A 26,873-nucleotide genomic window follows, 5' to 3' on the forward strand; every position below is an offset into this window, starting at 1 on the left:
TTCTGGGTACAAAGCCCTGTTAATCGCATTTTAACACACAGGAAATCAGTGTCCAACACTGCTGTGGATCTGTTGTTCCCGGGCTGCAGTCTGGAGAAGTCTGCACCTCCCTGGCTCCTTACCCACTGCAGGGGACAGCGCGGTTTGTGCCAGTGTTGGCCTGTGCTGTGAGACACCATCCCTCTGCCAGCAGAGAGCAGTGCAGCCCTTTGCCGGGACTTCAGGGGCCATAACTGGAAACCTAGGTGGGAAACAAAGCCTGTGAGTGAGGAGGAATATTCACAGAAGCACTGAACATAGAGGCAGACCTGAATGTGAAGGTGGGACGGGGAGGATGCACTCGATGGGGAAGACAACGGACAGTGGAGGCAATGCAAGGTGGGCATGAAAAGAGAAGGGGAAACCCAAAACACAGACCGCTAAAGAAAACTGGAGAGCTGAAGGATGAAAATTAAACATTTTGGAAAAAGATTGTGGCATTCCTGTTACCATATGAGCCAGAGGAGTGTTGCAGTTCTTGATGCTGGGCATGGAGGGAGGACAGGGACGCAAGAAAGTGTGACCACTCTGTAGTACCATAGTCTACATACGTAGTACAAAGTAGTACATACATGTGTTTTTCTTGATTCTTAATGCATTTCTTGTACTGTCATGGAGGTGAATTATCCCTATGTCTGCATGCTGATACTAGTCTGTGACTAACAGAAGAGACAAAAAACCTCACATGATTATTTTCAAAATGCTGCTCTTGGAGTGCAGTGTTTCCCAGGAAAATGTTTTTGCCAGGGTGCAAGGATTGAGCCACAGCTTGTATAGCATTTATTCCTGATTCTTATATTTGGAGTTTTTTCTGAACTAATTTGGCACTTTAATAATACATTGTATTAACATGATCAGATAAATTTCAGCTGCAGAGCATTTTGTTTCCTACTTCTGACTGAAAAAGTACCTCATAATCCAATCAAAAAGTGTGTGGGGCTGTCACTGTGTTTTAGGGAATGGAGGAAAGGGGAAAAGTGGTTGTCATTTCTTGCAATGGGTACAGCATGTTCACAAATGCTGTTTATTAAGGATTTTTCCTAGATTTTTAGTTGAATGTTGAAAGCAAATGCTTTTTTCTCCCTTTCTTTCAGCAGCATCTCCTAAACTCTTTGTAAAATGTCAGTCCGTTATGTGAAATCTGCAGCATTCTAATGGTGCTTTCAGGCTTACTGTGACCTTTTGAGATCATTACAACCCCCACCCACTAAAGTCCCATCCCCCCCCCAGTTTTCCTTACTTAATTGCACACAGGAATAGGGAAATAGGAATCCAATTTATTGTTATCCAGGTGGCATTTCCTGTTATTTACCTTTATAGTTTTCTGTGTAGTAATTAGCATGCAGAAAGCTGGAGAGATGCCTGTAGTTGCAAAATGAACTCTCTCTAGCTCTCTCCCTCCTTCCCTCCCTCCCTCCCACTTGCACACTCCTTTTGGCACCGCCCCTTCCATGCACCCTTTAGCCAGCAGCAAGACAGCTGTGTTTGATCATAAACCACTTAAACTCCAGCCTCGCTGGCAGGCGAAACTTTAGCGTGAAGTGCAGCGTTGGTTTTTCTATCGGGGAGGGGAGCTTTCTTCTCTTTTCCTTTCTCCCTCCCTGAACACTGAGGACTGTAGCAGCACTCTCATTTTTAATTTCTCTCTGAACTTGTGTGAAGCTTGTCAGATTTTCCTGAGTATGTTCAGTGGCATTGGGAGATGCCCTTTAACAGAGTTGTGGAAAAGAGCAGCATAAAGCAGACAGCAGAGATGAAGCACGCCTTGTAGATGGACTAAGACAGCCCTGGGATCCTGGTTTGCACTTCATTCCATGCCTTCTCTGAGCACTTCACATTATTAACAAGTGTCTCACAGCAATGGATTGTCTGTGAAGTCAAAACCAGTTTGGCTCTTTCAAAAGATCTTGCATCATTAACTTAAACTCTCAATGTGGAGTAAAAATGGCTGTCTAGAGCAAAATGTGTAAGAGAGAAGAATTTTGGAGAAGAAAGTATTGAACCAGTTGAACAAAGCTTTGAAGCATTAAAATCTGCAGAAATCATCAAGCCCTGAGAAGTCTAATCATGAATTCTGGAGTTGCTATGAAATATGGAAATGACTCCCCTGCAGAGCTGAGTGAGGTAAGCAGTTTCAGTGCCCTTCTTTATGCTTTGAAAAGAAACATTCCCCATTCGGGCTTTCAGTCCGCGAGCAATGCAATTAAAAATTAATAGAATGTGTATCTTGCTATAACTTGCTGTGCCAGTCAGGAAATGACCTGAACTTTTTTGCTGCTTTGCTCTGAATGAGTGGTGAAAGGCTAACGATTGCAACCATGTAGAGACATTTTTCCTGTTACCCTGCAACAGTGATTTCCTTCCCTCTGAGAGCTGTGTTTATACCCAACATTCATCTTTGCAGTAGGTGAAATGTGGAGATCTTGGTTGAGATTAAACAGATGGTGATTAATTTAGGAGGGAAGTTGGGTGAGTGGAAAATATTTATTGGTAACGCAACAACATTGGCAGAAGTTGTGTCTGCTTGTATTTAGCCAAGGTGATACTGTTTGTTTAGGTTAGATGAATTAGGTTATTTTCCTTCCCTGCCTAAAAGAAAACAAGTAATGAGAAACTTTCTGCTTTTCCACTGGAAACCATAGTAAGCTGTTATTTCTTATACAGTTGGGGCTATGTTTTTTTGTGTAACATGACTGTGTGTGTTTTTAATAACTTTGAAATTAAAGGCATATGAGATGTTATGCAAATTCTTAATAAATATTTTAGAAGTGGCATACTTTGTCAGTTACTGAAATGTCTTAGATGTGTAATCCTTATGGGCTTTACTGAGAACTGCTAATTTAGTTATGCTATGAAATCCCAATCATTAGATTAAGGTCATTTTGTAGGAAATTGAATCTGCAGTCTGTCTTGCCCCAATTTAACTGAAATGCTTCTCTGTTCCTTTTGCCCATTTCTTTGATACACCTTTTACTGTGACATATATTTTTATATGCTTGGTTTTTTTTAAGGAATTTTAGATAGGATATGCTTGGGAGAGTAAGAGAGTTAACAGTTTCTAGAGTTAATTCTATAGAGAAAGAAGACACTGAGGTATAGAATGGAATAATAATATAAATGGAATAAATCAGTAGGCTAGTGAGGAAGACAATAATGTAGGGAGAAGCACAGAAAATATATGAAAGATAAGAAAGTGCTGTACCCTGCCATAGAAAGTACAGTAGGTTTGTGACTAGGAAGTTCTGGCAAAAGAAATGTCAAATGCATTATACATTTCTCTCTAAAGTAAAAAGAGTTCAAAATCATTATTTCTGTGGTTTTGTTTTTTGTTTTTCTTTTTTTTTTTTTCAAATGACTGCTTAGAAATTCTAAATTGGCAGTGCAGCATAAGTGGGGCTCATAAATTCAGCATAAAAGCCTGGGTTACTTTTGGTCTGAGTTTCTGGCTATGGTTGTGTTAGTGGTGATCACTGCTTTCTATCCCTTCAACATTTAATTTTCAAGACATTGTGAGATCACATAGATCACGGAGTGTCTCAAAGAGTTGATATTTAAGTCAGTATTTGGAGCAGGCAGTATTTACATTGCTACCTTGAAATTACTTATTCATGTTTACTTCACACATCCACTGAGTAAGACTTTTGTTGTAAGAAATACCTTTTTTTCCCTGATATTTTTAACATGGGAAATACTAAAGGAGCCTGTGACTGTGCAGCATGCAACATTTTTATTGTTTAGTTGTTTTTTTTTCCCCAACAAGCTTTCTTTAGTCCTTAGTTCCCATTCTCAGGTGCCACAGGTGATTTAGAAATAGGCCCCTTTTTGACTGCAGACATAACAGAGATCTTACAACTCGTAACTTTCCCCAACTGCTCATCTTCATCTTTGCAGTTTGAGCTGCTTGTGTTAGTGATCCTTAGCCAGAGTCACCAAGAAGGGCTGGGTCAGCTTCAGCAGCAATCTTGGGTAGAACAGTGGCTTTTCAGTGAAACATAGAGGCCTCGTAAAAGCATCATATTTCACCTCTCAGAGTGGAGAAGATGGATAAATACTGTGAGATGCAGTAGGTAGCTTCTCACCCCTAATTGTGAATTTCTCAGACAGCTCTCTGTAATTTTTATGCTCGTATTTGACCTTTCCCTGTGGGTGACTGGCACTATGGAACTTGCTATAATTGAAGGTAAAAAGTCCTGGGTAAAGGCTGTACCTGTGGTTTATGTATCTGTATTTTTCATATCTTTGTCGTCCTCTTCTTCTTCCTTTCTGGCTCTGTGTTCTATACACTGTGTTTATTTTTGATCAATGGAGGACAGTAGCCTTGTGTTCATTTAAATGATGGGAAAATGGCTGCAATAGGAATTTGATAAAATGACTGCTGTCTTGGTGTGTGTTCACCTGCACCTCTGTCTCTACAGACAGCTCAAATTCTGATATTACAGTGTGCTGCTACTGCTATGCATATCTGAATGGAAATTATGATAACAGACCAAGAAATACTGTGATTCACATGATGCACAATGGGTTTTCATGTAGGTGCTATGGTCTCTTTATCTCAGTGCGTGGAGCTGTAGGCATGAAACTACTGTTATTAAAATAAACAGGAAAGCTACAAAGCCCTGAAGATATAATAAATGCATTTTTGACTGGATACATTAGACAAAAGAGAAAATTAATTCATTGCAATTCATTCCATTTGTATTGGAACATTCTGCTTGAGGTTTACATCTCTCTTTGGCAAGAATTTATGCACATGTTTTTTTGCCAAGACACAGTGTGATTGTAGAAGCTTGTGTCTAGTTGATGTTTGCCATTCTGAAACTCTTGTCCGGGTAAACAGAGATCTTGATAGTCTTTATTTACTTACCTGCCCCCATCCAAAGGTCGTGCAAAAAGCAGAAGAAAACAAAAAATCTGATTTCTGTAATAGGTCAGTCAGACCTCCACAAAACTCATGCTCTGTGGTTCTCTAGCTCCAAGAGTTCAATCTGCTTTGTTACTGAAATGTGTCAGTTCATGTTACCCCATTTCTTCTGCTCTTCTCTGCCTTCAATCTTCAAGTACAAAGAAAGGAAGATTTTCCAGTTTGCTGTTTGCATGGTGGATTTGTCATGTTGTACTTGCTTAGAAAATTAGAAGAAACATTGTTCTTACACAGCAAGGTGGTGTTAGGCTTGGTAGTTTGGTTGGTTTGGGGTTTTTTTATATATAAGATACAATAAGAGAGGCAAGACTCTTGTATAGTCTATGAGAATGTACAACAGCCTTTGGTACCTTTGTAAGTAGGCAACAGTGGCCAAAAAAGCTTTGTTCTGCTATACTGAAATGGACCTTCACCTGTCCATATTAAGGCTTAACACAATTTGCAGATATTGCCTTTAAGGCTTGATCAAGGAAGGATGTGGTTAATATGCATAACATGATACCCAAATTATGAAAGCTCTCATTGGATCCCTTCAGTTTTTTACTCATGCAATTCTGAAAACCTTTGTTGTAAACACAAGGCATATTTTTTAAGCCACCATCATGAATGTTACTGAAAACATGTACAGGCAAACAGCAGGGTGTCCAAAATTGCAGACCATTTTGTACATCATTAAAAATGAAACTTTGTATGAGAATTTAAATGCTTTGTACTTTTTTAATTGGCTGTTCAGCAGGAGGAGGTGTTCATGTAGAAGGAACTGGATTGTCTAATGTGTGTTTTCTTCTAAATTCAAAGGCACTACCTGGCTTTAAACGTGAGCATTCTGAGGGGGTATCCTCTACATACTAACATTGATCTTATCGGCTCCCCTGGCCATTCGCTGTGGAGATGGTGTGCTGAAATCAGGTGATCTGTGGTCTGACCTGGTACAACCTACCTGTTGGACTAAATGTGGCCAGGAGTTAGCCCATGCCTGATGCTGGGAAGTTAAAACTATTAGTGGAGGAATATGAAGGAAATGTAAATGCTTAGCTTAATGATATTTTTCTCAATTGTATACTTAAAAGATAAATTTTATCCGTGAATTAAAAGCCAAGTTACGTTCTTGGCTATAATTTTCATTAGGTGAGCTGTGTGAATTTGCAGGTGGTAGGATTGTGCCTAAGAGATTATCTAATGATATAAGGGCTGGTATTATATTAATGCAATACATTCAGCATTTTAGATGCAGCTGATTTGTGTAATGTTACTGTTTATTGTGTTCTTTTAGCACTTGCTGCATGAGTTGATGCTGTGTAACATCTGAAAAGTTTATACTATTTTCTGCACAGCAAAATTAGAAGATAGCCTGCTGCTGTAGGTGCATACTTTATACCTCCTGCTTCTTCCTGTTTGGAAGTCAAGTGTTTAGGATCCAAATGTTGTATGTGATAGCATTAGCTACAGCTTCATATTCTTTAACCCTTTACACTGACTGGAATAAACAGACAGGCTGTTTGTCTTGGAAAAATTACTAACTTGTTTGTTTTAACAACAAGGTGTTTAAAATTTTGCAGAGGGGTAGGAAGGATAGGCTTCACACTGGCATTTGTGCAGGAAGCCGAATAATGAGTTCATACAAAGGATTTCACAAAAATCTTGATTGTGAAGAAAGGACCAATTATGAAAAGCTTAAATTCTGACTTTTAAATAATTCTATGGTAGGACAATACTGCATTTTCTTCTCTGACTTGTGTTCCACTGCTGCTCTACTTACGAACTAAACTCTGATGAAGAACTTTGTAGGAGGAGATTTGCAGAAATAAAAAGGGCTTGAAGTTGTGTACGTAAGTCCAGTGAGTCTGAGGGGAGCTGTGGGGTGAGGTGGGTAACCAGGAGAGGAGCAGGACATTGGTCAAAGCCTCTCTGGCAGAGGAGGAGTTCAGCAGTGACCATCCCCACCCTGAGGTACTTTGCCCTGTGTGCCTCTGTTCCTCTAAAACAAGTGCCAGCTTGTGCTGTCACTGTACCTATATCTGGGGAAAGAGCACTGATGGGATGGGGAAGAGGTTTTTTATGTGTTCCAGGGTAGGATTAAATCCCAAACACTTTTTTTATCTTCTTGAGCTTGGTAGTCTTCCAAGAAAATCAGTGAGTAAATGTCACCCTAATTCTGCATCTGCTTCCTGAATGGTTTCTGGCCATGCAACAAAAGTGCCAGTGTATTGCCAGTGCCTCTCAAGAGCAGGTAAACACCATATTCTACTGCAATTCCATCTTTGCTACTGGATATAGCCTTGACTATTTGCCAGTGTCAAAGCTCTGTGCAGGTTGTAACGTGGAAGGGTGTACTGTGTCTTGCCAACAGAGAAGGTGTGTTGTCCCCAGTCACAAGATGTTTTGGGAAGTGTGATAAATTATTAATCCTTTAAAATATTGTGGCCTTACAAAAGAGCAGAGTAGAATGTGGAATCAAACAGCAAACACAGAATATTTTAAAATTATTTTAACCTTGAAAAAGTTGCATAACTGATTTTTTCATAACAGGAAAAAAGTGAACATTGTGAACTCCTGTAGTCTTAGAAAAGTGAGCACAGCAACCCTACATGCTTAAATCGAAGTATCTTAAGGTGAAACTTTCTTAAATGGTTTCTAGTGGAGATACCAATAAAATTTTCATTTGGAGGTAGCAACACCTGTAGCCTTACAAGAGTGTTCTCAGGTTCAGTGCTTCAGAGATACTGGGGTAAAGTCTGCACATCCTCATTGGGTGAACTCTTCTCTTTCCAGGTTCAAATGGGCTTTGTGAAGTACTAGTCAGCCTTGCAAACCTGACACTTTCCCATGCTGTTGTCCTTAGGAGTGTGGAGACATTAGATGTGAAATATAATTACAGATTTTAAAGACTTACTATGTGTCTCTTTTATACTGATGTATCTGTACTAATTTAAAGAAAATGCTTCAGTGGTAGACTTTAATGGACACGCTCCTGGGTAGTGACTATCACTCTGAATGCAATCTTTAGATTGGGTCCATACTCATGCTGAGGGTGCTCTGGCATGATCAATATATGTAATTTACAGTGTGCATGGTATTTCCAGTGTAAAAAACATAGTGACTTCAAAGAAAATGGTTTTTTTCCTGGATTTGTGTTAGCTGCTTATCAGGCACAGAGTGTGTTCCAGGCTTGGCTATTATTAAATTGAAGCACTATAAAAAGATTAGTCAAAATGCCCAGACACTGTCAGCACTGATAATGCTCTTCTGCAGCCTCCTAATGAAAAAAACCCAAAGATTATGTAACTTATCTGCCTGATATTTTAATATTCCTTGCTCTTTAAAAAGTCATGTTTGAAAAATTCCTTATATGCTGAAAAATCTGATAGGACAAAGGTATACTGTGAAAGTACCATTAACAATGTATTGGATTCTCTAATTGCTTTTAGAGACTTGATGTTTTAATTCATAGATAAAAAAGCCATACTTTATTTCTGGAAGATACTTGGATATAAAGATTGTAATCTTTTCCCTTCCCCTCTTCCAGCAGGGAAAAGTCAAATGTGTTTTTGTCTTTGATCAGACTTGGATATACCAGAACATGGCTCTGTGTGGGAACAATTACAAGATTCTTCTTTTAGAAGGTATTTATGTGTTCCTCTGCAATCTCTGGATTTGTAGTCTGTAAAGAGACAGACAAAAGATTCTGCAAGAAGAATCCATAGATTGCAAGGTTAAGGTTTGCAAAGGCAGAAGCTTCTGTGCTGTGTGTGTGCGAAGAGAGGCTGTGTCATTGGATTGGACGCCTACAGTGGGATGTCATTACATTTCTCTTCTGGGGCTCTGAATAGTTAGATGTATGATTGAAAAGGAAATGCTCTCACGTCTCTCCTGGGTGTTTTCCGTGTTTTCCTTATGCTTAGGTTTTATTGTCTTTATGACAATGTATGGTACTTCTAGCTGCAGGTCTTACTTCTGATGGGAATTTCTGCTTCTCAGGTGGCATGGAAAGGCTTAATTGGACTTTTCTATTATATGTAGTAATAATATACCAATTTATGTACTCATATACACAGGGGTATGTGATGGTCTCTGAATTCAAAGATTCTGAGGGATGGAGGTTTGGTATGGGGATCTGATCCTGGCAAACATGGCATTTTGACACTAGTGGCAATCTGCTTTAGTCAGTCTCCACGTCAGGATTTCCCATATAAATTACCTGTCTCTATGAATCTGTAGATTTAGATTTTAACTGTCTCTAATGGATATTAATACTCATTAAGAATCTGGAAATTGGCTTACATGTTCAAACTCTGTTGTAATTATACATGAAAATTTGTCATTGAAATTGAAATACTGACAGAAATCTTTTCAGCCCTCCCAAACTTAAAGACATACAGTAAGAAGTATATTTTCAGTATGTTTAGATTTTCCCCATGTGGTTGTTTGTAATATTATTGGTTCCATGCTAAGTTTTGTAAACTACCTTCAGTAACCTTTGGACAATTTTTAAATGCTTCAGAAGGTGGTTGCTGGGTTTCATTCCAGATTATTGGGATATCACTAAAATGTAATACATCACAAAATAGAAATTTAGATCAGGATTATGGCTATCTACTGATAACTGAAATGAAGTACCATTTTAAAAACAAGCCATTTATACATTTTAAAGTGTGAGGCTGTTTAGTGTTTACTAGATTCACAATAGCACGTCTGATTTTCTGCCAGAGAAATTTCTTGAAACGTTTCAAAAAAAAAGTAAATTGTTTGGTTGCAGTGATGGAATTATAATTGTCAGTGCAGAACTGTGATTCATGGTTGTGATGACAGAGAAATACAAGGTTGTTACTATGCTATGTGATAAATCCAAAAGTATTTCACTGACAACTCGGTGTCCTTCTGAACCGTGCTCACAGAGGTCTGGCTGAAGCTGCTGTTCCCACAAAACAGCACAGCTGTCCATCTTGAAAAGTCCCTTTGCAGACTGTAAACCCAAAAGTATCATTTACTTGCGAAGACATCATGTTATTTGACCTTCATCTACAAGATTCTATGATAATCGTGCCCCAAACTGCACTGGTTTAATTCCTGTCCTTCAGGGGGCTGAATGCCTCTGGTTTGATATTCTTTTGAACTTTGCATCGTATCTAAAGTGCACAGGTTGTTTACCCTTAAGCTGTTGCCAGGAAGGAGGTAGTAGAATCTCGCTGGCTGTTGACTGAAGTCACAACTGATGACTGCCACTCTTTAAATGGATCAGCTGAATCTTCCCTCCTTTGCCTGGATTCATGTGCTTGAGTTGAGTTTTACAGCCATGTACAGAAACCAAAGTGGTTGTTGTCATCTGCAGAAAAGACCAGGTACTCCCTTTAGAATGATGTACTGAGGACTGTCCTTTGCTGTTTTACATGTTTGACCTTTTTTTCTTTTTTAGATTACATATAAAATGTTTTATCTTCATGAGAAAAGTTCATTTTTCCACCCCTTAATCTATTTTTCCTTTTTTTTTGCACCGCATTGTACAGCGTATTTTGTCAATTCACTGATGCTGCTCTTGTCTGATTTACTGACTTAAGTGGTTCTTTTTATTTCAACTGATTTGCAGGTATACTTGCTTCTTTTTATTTAAACTCATTGTGGTCGACCTGTTCATCAGCTGGTTCTTTCTTTTTGTATGTTGTAATCTCACTCCTGTAGCAACAGATGATTCTGTCATGATGCTCCATTATAGCACAGGTCAATGATCTGCCAGGTATAACTCACCTAGTGGAAGGTCTGGTCCATGCTAAATAAGCATGCAGTATATTTCAGTGAAATATGTAAGTAAATTAAGTCTTTGAGGGGAAAAAAATTGTCTACCTGAAGTAAATAGGTGCCTGCTATATGTAAAGGACAAAATTGTTAACAGTATTACCATTTATACTTTTCTTCTGTTTTATGAGACGCTGGATTAAAGAATGGACATTATCCCTTTATTTCTTCTCTTCCACTAATGGGTATCTTCCCCGTAGAGCAAAGTAGGGAAAAAAGTGTTGATTCATAACTGTCAAGTCATAATTGCATGGAGATCTGTATTAATTTAGTTACTTGGTGAGAGAGATCTGCAAAACACAGAACTTATTTTCCATGCTTTTTAAAACTTAGAGATTCTGTCTCACATCCTGCAGCGTTGAATACCTATGAATACCCATAATTATCTTTCTTTGTGAAACTCCATGTGGTTGAATTTCAATACCTACCCCTTCTGGAATGGAAATAAGTGTGCTAATTGCTTTTCATGAAGGTAGGTTTTCTCCTTTCCTGTGAGAATTTCTTTAATTTCCTATATTTCTGTATTGTGTGTTAGGCTGAATATCTTTTTATAGCATATTTAAGTACTTTAAAATATAATGATTGATGCCAGTGAGTTAAAGGCAAGTGTCATATCTCATTCAGAATGTTACATAATCATATTCTTCAATAATGATATGTCACTTCCCATTATAGAATCACAGAATGGTTGAGGCTGTCAGGGACCTCTGGTTGTCACCTGGTCTAAGCCTCTGCTCAGGTGGGGCCAGCTAGAGCTGAGTGCCCAAGATTATGAAAAGCTTTTGAATATCTTTTGCCCGTCAGAACCTTATCCCATGGGACTTTTCCAAGGAGAGGTCTGAATGAAATCTACAGCTGTGATCTTGATTTTTGACCACCTCTTTCCTCTCTGGATCATAAACGCCACCATCCTGTGGTTATGAGAGTGGTCAAATAATATTTCTGTAAGTGCAGGGACTGTTGTGCCTTTGAAGATGACAGAAGCATGGTATATGTTGGAACCAGAAAGAAAAAAAATATTTTTTCAGAAACACCAAGGGAACTTTCTGTGAATAAACAAAATATTGAGTTAATTCTGTTAGAAATTTCTCTGTCTTGGAGTGGCAAGAGGGGGTAGTATCCTACCATGAATAATTCCTTATAAGGAATTAGTAAGCTTTGGAAATTGTCAGTTTATTTAAACATTTAATTTCATTCTGTTGAATGATATGACTGGAATTTAGTAGATTTTTCATTGTTCTGATTAAAAAAGAAAAAAAAAACAGGTGAAGTACTACAAAGAATTACCTGCAGTGATTTTAAAAAAAGAAAAAATAGAAGTTGAAAATACTTCCACTGTTCATCTTTGTGCCCTTGCTGCTAATTTTTAGAGCAAATTACAGTGGTTTTTCATGGAAGATGTTTTCCTTCCAAGAGAACAAAGGAAGAATTTTGCAGTTTTAGTTCTTACCTGATGTTGACATTATGTATGTTCTGTCTCATACAATGCTGCCTTCATAAGGATCTGAAAAAGGAGTACTACAGAAATAAATCACAGTAGGGAAGTTTAAATTTAGATTTTGTTTTTTAAATACAGTAATGTGGAGCTTCTAGTGATTATGAGTTTGCTGTTAATACAGAATCCAGCTCAGCTCGTTCACTTAAGTTAGCTTTGAAGTCAAACTTGGATTTCAAAAACAAATTGATAGAAAATGGAATCTAAAAAGAATGTGAATAATTCCTGATGTGGGTATGGATGTCCTGATTGTTCAGTACTGCATTATACCAAGTCCTTGAAGATGACAGACTTATCTGGTATATCTGTGTGTTACTGTCAGGGACAGTATTTCTCAGAAATGGGACACCATTTCTGAGAAGCAGGAAATTCTGCAGTGACTAAAATCCATACACAGTGTGGCTCATTCGCAATGTATAAACACAGTTCCCAGTGGATCAAAACAAAGTGAAAACCCACTGATTCCCTTCCCCATGGAAGGACGGTTTCTTAGCACCACTGTTCTATCACGCTTGTGTGAACACTGTTTGGTGCTTGGCACAGTCAGGATGGAAGCACTCTGCAATGCTGGAAAAGCTGAGAACAGGAATCACCATCCATTGGGACACAGGGAGGGAGAACTAGAAAGACGTCTGGAGGAAGTACACCTCAAACTTACGATAAGAAGTTACATGAGTTTCTTATTTGTGAACTTCTGCTGCTGCTGATTCATGACTTCAGAAGGTTTCAGGGCATCATTCTGACAACTGAGTCAGCATTCATTTTTTAACAGCAGCGATTTTACCGAGCAATTAAAATGATGGATTTATGTGGTCTTTTGGAGTCAATGAAGTACTTCACATTCCAGTTATAGTTCAGTTTTTTGGTGTTTCCTGGATTTTTTTTACCCCATCAAACTGGGCTGTGTCAAAAGCACTGTTTATTTGTCTGAATGGGAATTGTGAACATTTGGTAGCCTTAAATCATCTATCTGACTTACCCTGGAATGGTTAAAGGACCATGCTGCCAAGATTTAGTGATTATTATTTATTTAGACCAAGTGTAAAACCCTGTCTTTTGTACAGAAAATATAAATAGAACAACTGATAGAGTAAGCTTTGTGTTAAATTTGAAATGCCAGTAATAATGCAGTGCCACTGCCATGACAGTGATCCTTTGTACTTTGTAGTGCATTTCATTTCAGGAGCTGAAATAAGCTGCACACCATTATTGATGTAATTCTGTCATTGCAATGTATAAGAACTTACATTTCAATTTATTAATTTCAGTGTTTTACCATGATGTATTAGAAATCTTAATAATCAAACTAGTAATTCAATTGCAGTTGCCTGGCTTGGTCTTCCAAAGAGGAATGTATCTAGCTGGGGCATGGTTATGAAATTATACTTAAAACCAATTTTTTAGAGAAACAAAGATTTTTAGAGGATTTTACTGACAGGCTGCATTGGTACAGCTTTACTTTTTTAAAGAATGACAGCGTTGTAGCTTTAATGCTGATTTGGTGGTAGTGCTTGAAGAGACAATGCGATCTAGTAATTTTTAGAAAATAGATTTTTGGAAAAGAGGACCATGACACAGAGGATTTCTAGACCTCAAGGTCTTCCGATTTATGTATTTTAAGCTAAATTGTTAGCATCCTTTTTCTCCTGCTCATAATAGTTGTATTTAGAGCCTGAAAGCTCAATCAGCAGATGTTTGTTGAGTTTTATAGTTTGCTTCTGGGTAGGCTTTTCTGCTTCTTTGTTTTCTGTGCCTGCAGCTCATTCTCTTTTGTCCTTCTTAGAGCTTCACTAAATGCACTGAGTGTTCTCAGCTTTCATTAGCCTTTTCTTTCATCCCTCTTGCAGCTGATAATTTATTGTTGCTGCCCTTGATCCCTTTGGCTTTTGCATGAGGCAGTCTACCTCTTCCCTGTCTCTGTCCTTTTATTTATGTTCCAGGACTGTGCAGGGTCCTCCTGAGTTCTCACCGATATCTTCAGTAAGGGTAGAAGGAGTTCCTCCTCATGCAAGACTGACTCTGTGAGGCTGCAAGTGCTTGGAGCAAGAGGTTGATTCTCGGAGCACAAAGGCAGGCTTCTGCCCCATGATTAATTAGCATGATGTTGCAGCAAATGAACTGCTGCAATTAAACCAATGTAGTAATGAAACACAATGAGCAACAGTGCTAAGGCTGGCTCAGGCAAGGGGAGGCTGATCCCGGGTGGTGTTGTTCCAGCCAAACCATTTTGACACAAAACCACTCCCACTCTGTACCCCTAGATTTAGAGTTCCTGGAGATTACACAGTGTTTAAAAGCCTAATGATAAAAGTAAGATTTATGGAGAATTTATGGTCATTGTCTTACAAGTTGTACTTTTTTGTTGCGGAATACTTCATAAGGTCAAACTTCCTTGACAAAGTGACATTGTGAGGAGTTTTCCTGGAACTCACAATGAGTTCCAGGTTCTGATGGCCAGGCTGAGTTTTAGTGAAATTCCTGTGTGTCACATTACTATTTTGCAAATAGGTGTCTCTTCAAATTTTGGCTTTGATTACTACTGACCATAAGTAATAACAGATATTATGAAGGTACCTTTACGTTTTCCTTGTGAGTCCTCATGCAATGTCCTAAAATATCCTCCTCCTCAGTAACTTTTTTCTGCTGTGGCATTTGAAAGCTGTCTGAATGTAGTTAGTTCTGGTTATTCTGAGCTATAGTAATTAGCAAATGACATGTGCCTAGAAGTTCCCCTGTCCCAGAGCCACTACTGTTTCTTCTTCTTGCCTAAAGCCAGAGTTTTATGGCAGCTTAAAAGGGAAAACAAAATATTTAAGCAGAGAAGAAAACATTACTGAATGCTTTGATGGTCTTCTTTCCTCAAAAGAGAATAAATTACTTTGAAGTTTAACTTAGTTCCATTCTGTGTGGTGGTTTACTAACATCTCTTCGGCATTTTAACAGAATTACAAAAAACAAGTGATCTAGATAAACCGAGACCTTTGCAACCAGAGTGAAAGCATGGACATTTCAGCATTGCTACACTCTCTCATGGTACTAACCCAAGTGTTGCGCTTTAAGTGCTGCTGCATTTCATGCATAAAATTTTATAGGCAGAAAGATAAAGACCTGGCAACATACTAATTAGCAAATCTAATAAGTGGTGTGCAATTTATAGTTATATGCCAAATACATTGATAATGATTATGAACTCTGTGCACTACAATAATTTTTCAATATAAATCAAAATCTTCTTCCCTTAGTAACTTTTTTAAGCCCCACAAAAACGTTGCTTCTCATTGTGCTGAACTAAAATGAACAGTGAAGTAAAAAGATACTGCAAAGGACAGAAAGTACAGTTCTTCGGTAGGTCATGCTCCAAGAAATATTTTTTTGCAAGCTTAACAGTATTTCCAAATTATAATTGAAGCATACCCATTTAAAATTCAGTGAACATAAAAATAATACCATTAGTTTTGTTCACTTTCTTTTGGTGACTCTGGTGTTTTTGTCAGAGTGATTTAAAAAAAAGTGCAGTCCTAAACCACCTGGAAGTTGCAGTTCTGTATCTCTGCTGAGAGGGTTCTGTTTGGTTTTAGTACATAGAATACTTTTATCTAAGACTGGGTGACATGGAAGAAGTGGCTAATTGATGTTGTTGCTTGATAAATAGTTGCTTCCAAAAAATATTGATTGTTGTAGTAGCAGAATAATGAAGATCACATAATTTTGTATGAGTTGGAGAAACTAGCATTTGAGGATTTAACTCATGTTGTAAATGATTGGTGTTTACTGAGGTAGGCTTATCCATGTTCTTAGTGAGCTTTTATGTGGAAGCTGAGGTGACCAGTACGCAATTGATTTTTACTTTTATTCAAAAGCTCAGTGCAGATTTAAGGGTAGCATTTTCCAAGTGTTTTGTAGCTGAATGAGAACTGGTGTCCTGTGATTCTGTTGAAGAGTTTTTGCATGTGTTGGGACACATAGTAAAGGATATTTTTAACTATTTCAGAAAATACATGTTTATGATGTTGGGGAAAAAAAAATTAAAGTGGTCTGATTTTCCACTTCATTAAAGCTTGTGAACTTATTGGTGATGGGTGCATTCCATACACAGAATAAAAAGATAATTAAATTCCTTTAGGAAAAGGAAAATCACCAACTGCTGAACTGAACACAAGCAAAAGATACAGTGCTTTCCTTTCGGGTCACAAATGGCAATGTAGATGATATATTACAGAACTTTCTGCTGGGGTAGCTGCAGAACATGAGCAAAAACACATGGGAATTCAGTAACCTAGCAGTCTAGTCAATTGTTTGTGGCAGCTTTTGAGAATTACAGCAGGATTACTTGGACCTTTCTTAACATGTAAGATTCTTGGCATGAATTCCAGTTGAGGTGAGGCAGAAAGCCATTAGAGACAGCAGAGATTCCAAATGGCTAATTGTTTTAAAAGGAAGAGCAGTAAGTACAGTGTATTTGTCCCAGGGCAAGAGGAAACTTGATGATCCCTCCCTTCCCATGCTTAATTGAAAAAGAATGAAGATATTACTCTTATTTGTGTCTACTTACTTACCTTAACAGAGTTGTTCAGAGCAATAGTCAGTGATTTCAATGTTCGGAAAATACAAAATGCTGTGTATCTACTATATATTATTCACCCCTTTAAAACATCAGTAGTATTGGGGAAAACACGGCTGTTTTTCATTTAAGTTAGAAGAAGATAATCTGTAGGAAAAGTATTTGCTGATGGAAAGAACCAGACATTGTTTGAAACTCTTTTTCTTAAGCTAAATTATTTGCAGAATCATGTTTTGGGAAATGAGGCTGTCACATTCTGCTCTGTAAGTATCTGGATTTCATTTTTTTTCCTTCTTTGCACAATTGATTGGAATTTTTAAAATTTGGCCATTTGTTTCTTATGAACTGTTGGTCAGTAATGTTCTAGATTTGTCCTCACCCTGTTGTAGTATCATTTTTGGCTCTTGGAATGTTTTATTTTAGAGTTTTATCAGAGTATCTAAAATGTTTCTTCCTCCTCCCTTTCCTCCTGGCTCCAGTTTTGAATACATGAGAAATAGAGATGTTTTGAGCAATGCCGTGCAATTTTTCTGTTGCTGTTGTGCTGATGCATTTTTCCTTACTAACAGTGTGATACTAAATTTTTTTTTCATGTTTTTCATCATGTTTTCTTATTCCTGTAAGCCCTGCATTCTCTGGCCATATTCCAGAGAAAAGGATGTTGTTTTCCCAAAGGAGTACTTGAATTATATATATAAAGTAAAACCTGGCTATCTCAAGGTCTTGTTTCTTTATATCAAAATCCTGGTCTTAGTCTGAGTGTGCTACAGAGCATACCTAAGAGTCTTGCAGCCACCATGAAAGTAGACAGGATTAATTTTTTTGAAGAGGCCTCTCTTTGCTTTCTAATCATCCTGATTAGTTCTTGGTCCTAATTGAGGATTGACCACTTGACCTATTAAATTATTATGCTGTTTTATTGTGATAGTAGTAATAATCTAAAAGCAATTACTTGGGCAGTGGTCTGATACTTTGAAAACCTTTTCTTCTGTGCATCATGGAACTGACTTAGCTGTTACTGAAAATCCAGATTGCCCAGTGTCCAAAATAGTGTTCAGTCTGGCATTTTCAGAACAGAGCATTGGTATCAACAAAGCAAAAGACATGGCAATAATTACATCTTATCTATGTCCTTACCTTTGCTATGCTATGTAGCTAACAACACAGGACATGGAAATTAATGGACACATATTAATGCATCGATTTATGTGTTATGTCTTCAAGGGCAATGGCATTGCAGGAGAGTTTTCACTCTTATCATATAGATTATAGCAGATTTTAGATTTTCCATGTAAAGAATTAGCTCTTCCCATGTTTCCATGTTTCTCTCTGATTTAAAATACTTTGTTTGATGATAGTGTACTTTTGTAGCTTTGGCTGTTGGAATGCCAGTCTTTAACTCTACGGTACATGATCTAACATCTCTCCTTGGCACTTGGTTCTCTCAAAAGGTTTATTATATTAATGTCTGTTTAATCTCAAATAAGTTAAGAATTTATTTTGCGTTGAATTTTGTCCAGGTTTTTCCTGTGCCTCATGGTTGCATCGTGCTTTCTTGACTACAGCAAGTTCACTGTCTTAATAAAACAAAGATTTAAGAGAGCTACTCTCCCTTGATGACTCATCTGCAAAGAATAACAAAAGGGCTTGACACAAGAATAAATTATTCTTTAACAGACAGTGATTGGTCTTGATGGAGATGAAAACTGTGGATAAAATAAAACAAGCATGTCATACTGATTTCGTAAAACTACCCTGATACAATCAGCATGGCTTTCAAGGGGTCATAGGTCTGTGCAAGTCATGAGGAATCATAATTTGCACAAACCACGTCTTTTTGGTCTTATTGACTGCATCTTTTAAGAGCCACAATTATGCAATGCAGTTAATCATCAAGAGAGTTTAGGTTTCTGGTACATATTTGAAGTAAACTTTTTTTTAAGCGCTGGAGCTTTATCATGTGGACTTTGACTAAGTGCATTAGTAAATGCTTTGTTTAAAGGGATTCTGTCACCCTGAAACATATTCCATTTAAATTTTTATTATTATTATTTGGGAGGAGTTTAAGAGACTCCTGTCAATTCCCTTGCCAGCAGTGCGATTTCATGACCACTCTATTTTTGCTTTCTTCAAGGTGTTTTTCTTTCCAGCAGTCAGTAAGAAAATTAATTCGTGTAAAGTAAGCTTTCTGAAATATGCAAAATGTAAAATACATTGAGTTAAGCATTTTTCCCAAACAATAATTAATCTTGATAGATCTAGTGTTGTCACCTTGTTATTATTAATTTATTTCTTTTTACATTTAGAGAATTGCTGAACCTTCTCAGCATTCCAGTTATCAATTCTTTTGTTATAACATTATCAATATATTATATTTTGTATATCGATTATCAATTATTTTGTTATAAACCTACTGCATTTGCTTGTTAGCTGAAACTTCAGTTTCACATGTACTGTGTGAAGGATCTCGACTGCAGCTGTCTGGGAGGCTGCCATTTGCCAGCTGTTTGCCAGCTGCCTGTACCCCTCTGTGGGCAGCTGCTGTTCCAACAGGTGCCTCTGCTTTCACTCTGTCTAAAACCCAGCTCCCTGCATTTTAAATCCTTCTTCATCAGAACTGCTGTCCTCCCTTTTAGTGCACCATGGAGAATCCAGGTGGGACATCTGGCTGAAATGCAGCCTGGCTGGTCTGTCATAAACTCCCAGGTGGACCTTAGAGTCATGTTGTTTCTGAAATGATCCTGTGCTTTCTCTTCTTACAGCCTTACAGATCATTTACACTGCCTAATTCTGCTCTCCTCTGCTTTCTTCCCTTCCCAGAACAGTATGTGTGCTCCAGTACCTGTGTTCAGCTCACGGTTTCCCTATTTTTTTTAAAAAAACAGAGAGCAAATATTTGGATTTTTTTTCATGAAATAGATTTTGGATATTTACATGGGTTTTTATATCTCTGTTTGTAAATACTTTAATGTAAGACATTAAGCAGTACTGCCTAGTGTTCTTTAGTTCTAATTTTGATCTTGCACTATTTCTAGTAACAGTGTATTGTGTTGGTATTGCTTGCTGTGAACTTGTGATTCGAGAAGTGTCCATTTCCTTCCTCTTCTAAGTGCCTGTTTGTTCAGCTGTTTAAACAGTGATTTTCCCACAGTCAGTGGTATAACCATGATTTAGTCTGATAGAGATACAGCGACTAAACTTTCTCTGAAATCAGAGAAATCATCCCATACAGTTTTTTGTTCGTCACAGTTGGTTACTTTGAGGCTCCACAAGCTGTTTCACAGATTTTTGTAATAACACACAAATAAAATAAAATACTCTGTTCTTTGAGATTTTTTGAAGTATTGGTGAGACAAAATGCTATAAATTTATTCTAATGCACTTAAAGGTGATAATAGATAAACATAAAGTGAAGTGCCATGTTTATGCATCACATTTATTTCACTAGTAGACCAATCTGAGACCTTGAAGGCTGTGGTAATTTTAGTCAATTATTCTATGTCTTCTTTCTAGTTTAACTACAGTGATGTCCAAGTTTGTCATCACAGTTAGGATAGCTAAAAACATGCCTTCTCTTTACTGTTGGCTAAGGCAGATGTGGTATCAAAACTGCAAAAGTATAGACCTGGTGGGAATTCCCATTTACTTTCTCCACCTGCATGAAGAAAGCAAAGTTATGCTCCAGCTATACTTGAAAATGCAGAAAAACACTGAAACCCCATGAAGAACCCCTTCCAAGCAGCATAAATCAGTTTCTGCAAAAAAAAAAAAAAATCCCTCTCTCCCTCTCCTCTTCCCCTGCCCTTTTCCCTTTCATATAAAATGTGCTAGCTTTTCTGGAAATATTTTCAGAGAGATTATATATTCTGTGAAAGCTTAGGCTGAGACAAATGCAAATCTCTTTTGCTCTTTGAAGTTTTAAGTTTACAATACCTCTGGTCACCTGGTCAAGTATGTGATAGAAGCTAGATAATATGTTTGAGGAAACCAATTACAAGCAGACTGCCAAAGTAACAAATAACTAGGTACTTTTTACCCCTCTTTTTGTAGGTATTGGCATGGCCAGCAGGATGGGGACATGGGGACAGAAAACCTTCGTAAGTGAAGAGTGAAGTTGACACCTTAGGGAGTGTTATGCAAAATGCCTTAAGAACACAAACTGGGTGTGCTTGCTCTTAAATGATACCACAGGGACCAGCATGGCTGCTGTAACTCTTGGCATTCCCAAACTGGCTACTTTTTACACATGACTTTTGTCACTTGTTTTATAATCCATCTCGTATCACCTGGCATGTATTTTCTTATCACAGTTTCCTCAAGCTGGAATAGAAACATCTGTGATTGGCTTGAATTGTTATTTTTTCCCAGCCAACATCTTGCTGGTAGCAGAAGAAAGAGCAGTACAGTATTCCCAGTGCTTTTCCTACTTGGTGGCACCCTTCGTGCCACCCCCTTGCAATACCAGGCAGAGAGTCTTTGAATTAGACTGCACATCAGGACAGGTACTGCTCTGGAAAGTATAACCCTCTTCAGATCTTTCTCTGAAGAATTAAGTGTTAACACAAAATGTCATGATTCCAAATGTACTTAGTATTTTGATGCAGGCAAGCCACATTCCAGATGAAAGTCCTCAAACTCATCTGTTGGGTGTCTCAGCCAGGTGGACTTTTTGCCTTTGTGTTAACTTACAGATATTTTCTTATGTCAATTTACTTTTCCCACCAGAAGTGTCTCAGATCTGTTAAAATAAACAAAAAGGAACATTGTTAAATAAAATATATGTAATAGAACTTGCAAAATTGTAGAGAAATAATTTCTAAAATATATAAAACAATCTGCTTTAAATAAACATAATTTTATTATACCAACATTTAATAAATAATGTTGTTGTTTGGTTGGTTTGTTTTAAACACAGCAATGGCTTCAGTTATGTACATTTTATTCCAGTAGAGTCAGTAACACTTACTTACTTTTTGCAGTCCAGACATTCCCTGTGCAAGTATGCAGCACTTCAGAAAATAATTTCTTATAGACTGCAGTGGACTTTATTTCAGACTGCTCTGATGTGGTTACAACATCCCCCAGTCAGAAGAGGGGTGCTTGTAGCACTGAACTAATCCCTGTCTACTGCAGCTTCCTGTGGTTTAGAAGTTAATGGCATGAATAACTTAACTCTTTTCAGAGTAAATTCCAGCTCACCTTATTCTGTGGTGCTGTAATAATTTCACTTTCTGAAGGTAGTAGGGAAGTCAGTAGCTCATTGCATTCATACATTGCCTTGAGACTTTATTCTGAGTAACAGTTAACCTGCTCTATTAACATTGTTCTGTAGCTTGCATTTCTGCCAAAAAAAAAGAGAAAAATACAACCAACGCAAACCACAAACCAAAAACCAGATGTGAAACAAAAGCTCATCATGAATATCATGAAATCATAAGAAAATGTCAAACTGCCTTGGAAATATCCTCCCAGGAGTTACTATGCTTCTTGTGCAGTTGGAGTATTCCATCCAATAAAAAAATACTCTAAGGTCACATAGTTTTGGATGCTTCTCTGGGATACTTCTTCATTAAATTAACTTTTCAGCATTTCCATTTATTATAGAGTAATATTGAACACCAATTTCCAGCTGTCCTGTTTACTGAAATACAAATTTCATTAAGAAAATCACTAAAAGAATGCAGACTTCAACAGCTGATGCCCTGAGTTGATACTAACTCTGGGACTGTCTAATGCAGTGCACACAAGGCCTACATCTTAATTTTCCTCTGTCTTAATGAATTAATAGCATAGTGAGAAAACAAAACTGTAAAAGAGCCACATAATAACAATAGTTCTGTCAACTCACTCACCCATCCGGCATTTTAATTTCAAAACAAATATTAGAATAGTTGCCTATCTTGGGAGGTAGTTAGTTGCACATCTATATCCTTAAAATGACTTGTTTAGGCTTAGAATGGAACTAGTTTATCAAAGTAAAAATAATATTCATCGTAAGATCTATTTTTACAACTATGAATATATATTTCATTCTCAGATAAACTCTGAAGAATTGCCTATTGTGCAAATAGTGAAACTTACCTATAACATGTAAAATATGAAATTATTCCTGCTCTTCTAATTTTTGCTATTCTGAGGTTAGACACTGCTGTCAGTGAGATGCCATGGCCTAGTTCTCAGCACAGCATTAATTATCATTTGTTCTGTGAATAGCTTCAGCCAAATTGCTTAATTTCTGTTTCTTAATTCCCTCTTTTTTAATGGACACAGTATTTTTTATAGTTGATATTTTCTGAAGATACTTACCTTTTATGCTTATGTTTATGTGAAGCATCCAGATGTGATTTGGGTTTTTTTTTAACAAACTTAATGTTAAAAAGTATGGGAGGAGTGCAGGTTAAAAGCAGTAATGTAGATTGAAAATTAAAACTACTCATTGCATTTAAGTGCAGGGTGTCCTCTGGGGTTTTTTATTTGTTGCTATTTGTATTTTTCTTGCTAGTAATATGCCACTGAATATGCAAAGTAGATACATGAGAAAACACCATGAACTCCTGTCTATAATGACATGAGCCTTACAAGAAATTGATTTTTCAGTGATTTCTGTTTTTTTTTAAATCTGTTGCTTAAGGAAGCAGGCACCAAATAGGGTTTAATGAAAAACAAGGGGAATAAAGGGAAGAGCAGGACAGAATGGAAAGGACATTTAGTCCTTTATATTTGACACTGAGCACAAGGTTATGTAGAATTTGTAGAGATGAACATTCAAGTACTTCGTCTTCCACTTCAGGCTTAGATTCGTGTAAGTGAGGTATGTCTGACCTTCAGCCAAGGCCCAGCAAACCAGATCAATGTAATCCTAGCCTGTTCCTGCAGGTAATGAGGTTGCTTGTGTTATCTGTGACTGTGATTTGATATCCAACAAGGGCAGCAGTAAGAGCTGTAGCACTTCTAAGGAAAAATCATTTGTACTTGGAGGTAGGAGAGAAAGAAGTGAGAGTGCAGCATAGATGAATACCGTGGTCTAAATGGGTTTAATTGTTAATACTGTGCTTGAGCCTGCAGCTGATGGAGCAGCAAAAGAGTAGGAGAGACATACAATATTTTATTTATCCTCTTCAAGTTGAATCTGTTCCATACATAACCTAACTAGGAGTCCAGGACAGTTGTGAATGAGAATCTATTTCCTGTTTACAAAACAGAAATGCAGCAAAAATGGGGAAAAGGCATCCCCAATAGAAGTTTGCCTACAAAAGGACCTGTGCTGACAAAACTGTAGTCCCTCGTCTGCAGATTATATAGTTCCATTGACTGTTTTTATACACGACCCTCTATTTAATCTTGAACATGAGTTACACTTATTTACTATGTGTGGTTCTCCTGCCCTACACTTGAGGATTTCAGTTAAAAATTACGTACCCACACACACTCTATTATGGCTCATATCCCCATCCTCACTAAAGAGCTCCCAAACCTTGCATGAGTGAGCTGGTTTGTTGCTGTGAGTTTTAGGTACTTAGGCTGTGAAATAAATTGGATATCCCTAGAAAGTATCTGTACCTCAACTGTGCTTCAAATGCCAAGAAGCACTTGCAGGGCCCTTCCAGATAGGAGTCTCTAGACACTGTATTACTGCCTGTTGTAATTTGAAATAAGTGTGGTGTTCCTTTACAGATGAGTTTTTGGAAAGAAAAATTGTTAGACTCTCTGAAAACACCAATTTGTATTTCTGCAGGCAGATTCCAGGACTTGTCTCTCTAAATCTGTGCAAGATTGTAATCCTTCTGAAGTGAGCTTTCTTCACCTTTTCAGCTTAGAAAAATCCCCTAAGTTTTCTTGTGACATTTCAGAGAGGTACTGGTACAGTCCAATGTTAATGTTGTCATAAAAACAAACAAGAAAGCTGTTGGTATGTGTTCTGTTCATCTCCATGTAGCAATTAAAGGCTACTAATTTATAAGTAGGCAGGGTGCTAATTTGGTGGCCTGAATTACCTAAAGTTAGAAGGCTAAATAGATGTTTTATGTATATGTCTAATAAGGTAATGAAAAACAGTAAATTAAGCCAGCTTCTCTCCTTTTCTTGATGTATTTCTTCAGAAAACAGCCTATCCCAACACAGCAGAAAAGATGGTCCTCTGAATTCTTTCAGACTTTCCTTGGTCCTCCCAAATCTGTTTTCTTTGCTTGTCCACATGAAGGATGTTTTAACTTTTTGATGGTTCAGAATGATACCATTTCATATCTGAGGTGGACATCCTTATTCTGGTCTGAATTTTTACCTTCTTTCACATCAGATGGTCGTAACTGTAACTATTTTAATTTCTTCATGATTTTCAAAATTTCTGTATATTTCTTCAATTCCATGCTTCAGGTTGTAAGCAAAGAGGTAAAGTAATACAGTGTATCTTTGCTGTATTTAATTCTCTAACTGTATTTTTTGAAGTCTATGTCAAATGTTTACATCAGAGCTTTGCTGGTCATGGTCTGCTCATTTAAAGAATAACAGCAGTTCTGTTTTTCCATAGTCTCCTGTGTGTGTGGTGTGTTAATTAGTTACTGGTTACCCATTCTGTGCCAGCCTGCCTTCAGTGTGCCTGTGGTGTCTGAAGCTGGGAATGTTCCAGTGGCAGCAGCAGCCACAGCAGCATTTTCAGTTCAGATTAGTGCAAATTCACTTTTTTTTTTTTTTTAATGATCCTTCCAGATGACTTGGGAGAACAACTTTAACAATATTTCCATACAAGACACATCACCCTTAGCTAAATAGAGAGCTGCCATTCTCTGGGGCTCCTACAGACAGGAATTTTGGAGGAAAAAAAAAGCTGAAGAAAGCAGTGCCATCTGACAACAACAACCACCAAAAAAAAAAGGTGATGGGACTTACATCCATGTGAAAAAAAGCATGTTTTTTATTGTCTAGAGTGCTGTAATTACTAAACACCCTTGTGATGAAAGGAAGTGGAGTATACAGAATATATAGCAAAAGATGAGGTATTCTCTGGCCTATACAGTGGAACAGTTTTCCCACTGTGAAATTGCACTGGGTCTAATTCAGAAGTTAAGTGATCTTCATAAAAAAGATTTCTGGTTTAATGCCTGCTCTCATCTTACTGCAAAACTATTAAAGCCCTCTCCAACAGCATCCAGATGTAAAGATGTACACAATCACAAACAGAGAAAAAAAGAGTACTTGCCTTGTGAAAGAGAGCTCTTTGTAAGAGCTGAAAGAAATAATTTCAACTTTCATTACTTCACTGCGAGGAGAATAGTCCACTTCCGTCCTTTTCCTGTGTATTAGGGGTTTGTATCAATTAATGATATCGTAAAGATAAACCAACAGGCAAGCAGATGAAGCAAAACAGGACCACAAGCATTTATGAAGAGTGGGAAACATCACTGAAAAACAAGAAAAATTATGAGAGACAAAGGTTACTCCAACTGAATAGGATTTGGTTTTTCACTCATTTATTGTTACTAGGTATTACTAGATACAGGAACCTGTTTAAAGAACCATATAATTGAAGCATATTAACGGTGAAAAAAATTAGCAAAACCAGTTAAAAGACTAGAAATTAATGTGTATCCTGGGGAACTACACTGCACCTGAATTTTCACCAAAAATATAGTGACCTCCCATGGGAAGTGCTAAAGATTCCATTATTTGGGAAGTTTACACCTACTGGTAGGTTGCATTTTCATCAGCATTTCTGTAATCTTTTAATTTGGTGAAAGTTCAAAACCCTTTCTTTTTAACTCATTACTGGTAAGTGTTTGTTTGAAGAGTTGTTTCTTTAAAGTGTAGAACAGTGGATGATAACTGAGGCATTACTTCTGTGAATCAAAACTACTTGTCCTTATTTTGTTGAGGCCAGAGGCTGAAAACCATTTTTTACATGTTTTCATGGTTCTAAGGAGAAAACTGTCTTAGGACATCTGGAATTAACCAATACAGCTGTAGTTAGTTTTGCCATTTTAGCATTCAAATACTTTGTGTTGTATCATACGTTTTGAAGATAGGAAGAATGTTCACTTGTGTGTGTTTTAACACAGCTAAAATTTGACTTA

The 26,873-nt window shown here is 37.4% G+C and overlaps 1 protein-coding gene across 3 annotated transcripts in view; it reads left to right on the forward strand.

Moving 5' to 3' along the window:
* MCC (MCC regulator of Wnt signaling pathway) overlaps positions 1-26,873 on the forward strand; it is a 195,024-nt gene that overhangs the window by 53,877 nt on the left and 114,274 nt on the right. Inside the window, exon 1 of one of the 3 annotated variants that reach the window (XM_085042559.1) lies at positions 1,507-2,163. The exons of the other annotated variants lie outside the window; for them this stretch is intronic. Coding sequence (XP_084898685.1) covers positions 2,107-2,163 — 57 coding nt within the window. The 5' untranslated portion in view covers positions 1,507-2,106. Of the gene's footprint in view, positions 1-1,506; positions 2,164-26,873 lie in introns of those variants that run through there. 3 annotated transcript variants of the gene reach the window in all.

Source organism: Lichenostomus cassidix, chromosome Z, assembly GCF_008360975.1.
Source record: "Lichenostomus cassidix isolate B80296 chromosome Z, HeHo_3.0, whole genome shotgun sequence".
Lineage (NCBI taxonomy): Eukaryota > Metazoa > Chordata > Aves > Passeriformes > Meliphagidae > Lichenostomus > Lichenostomus cassidix.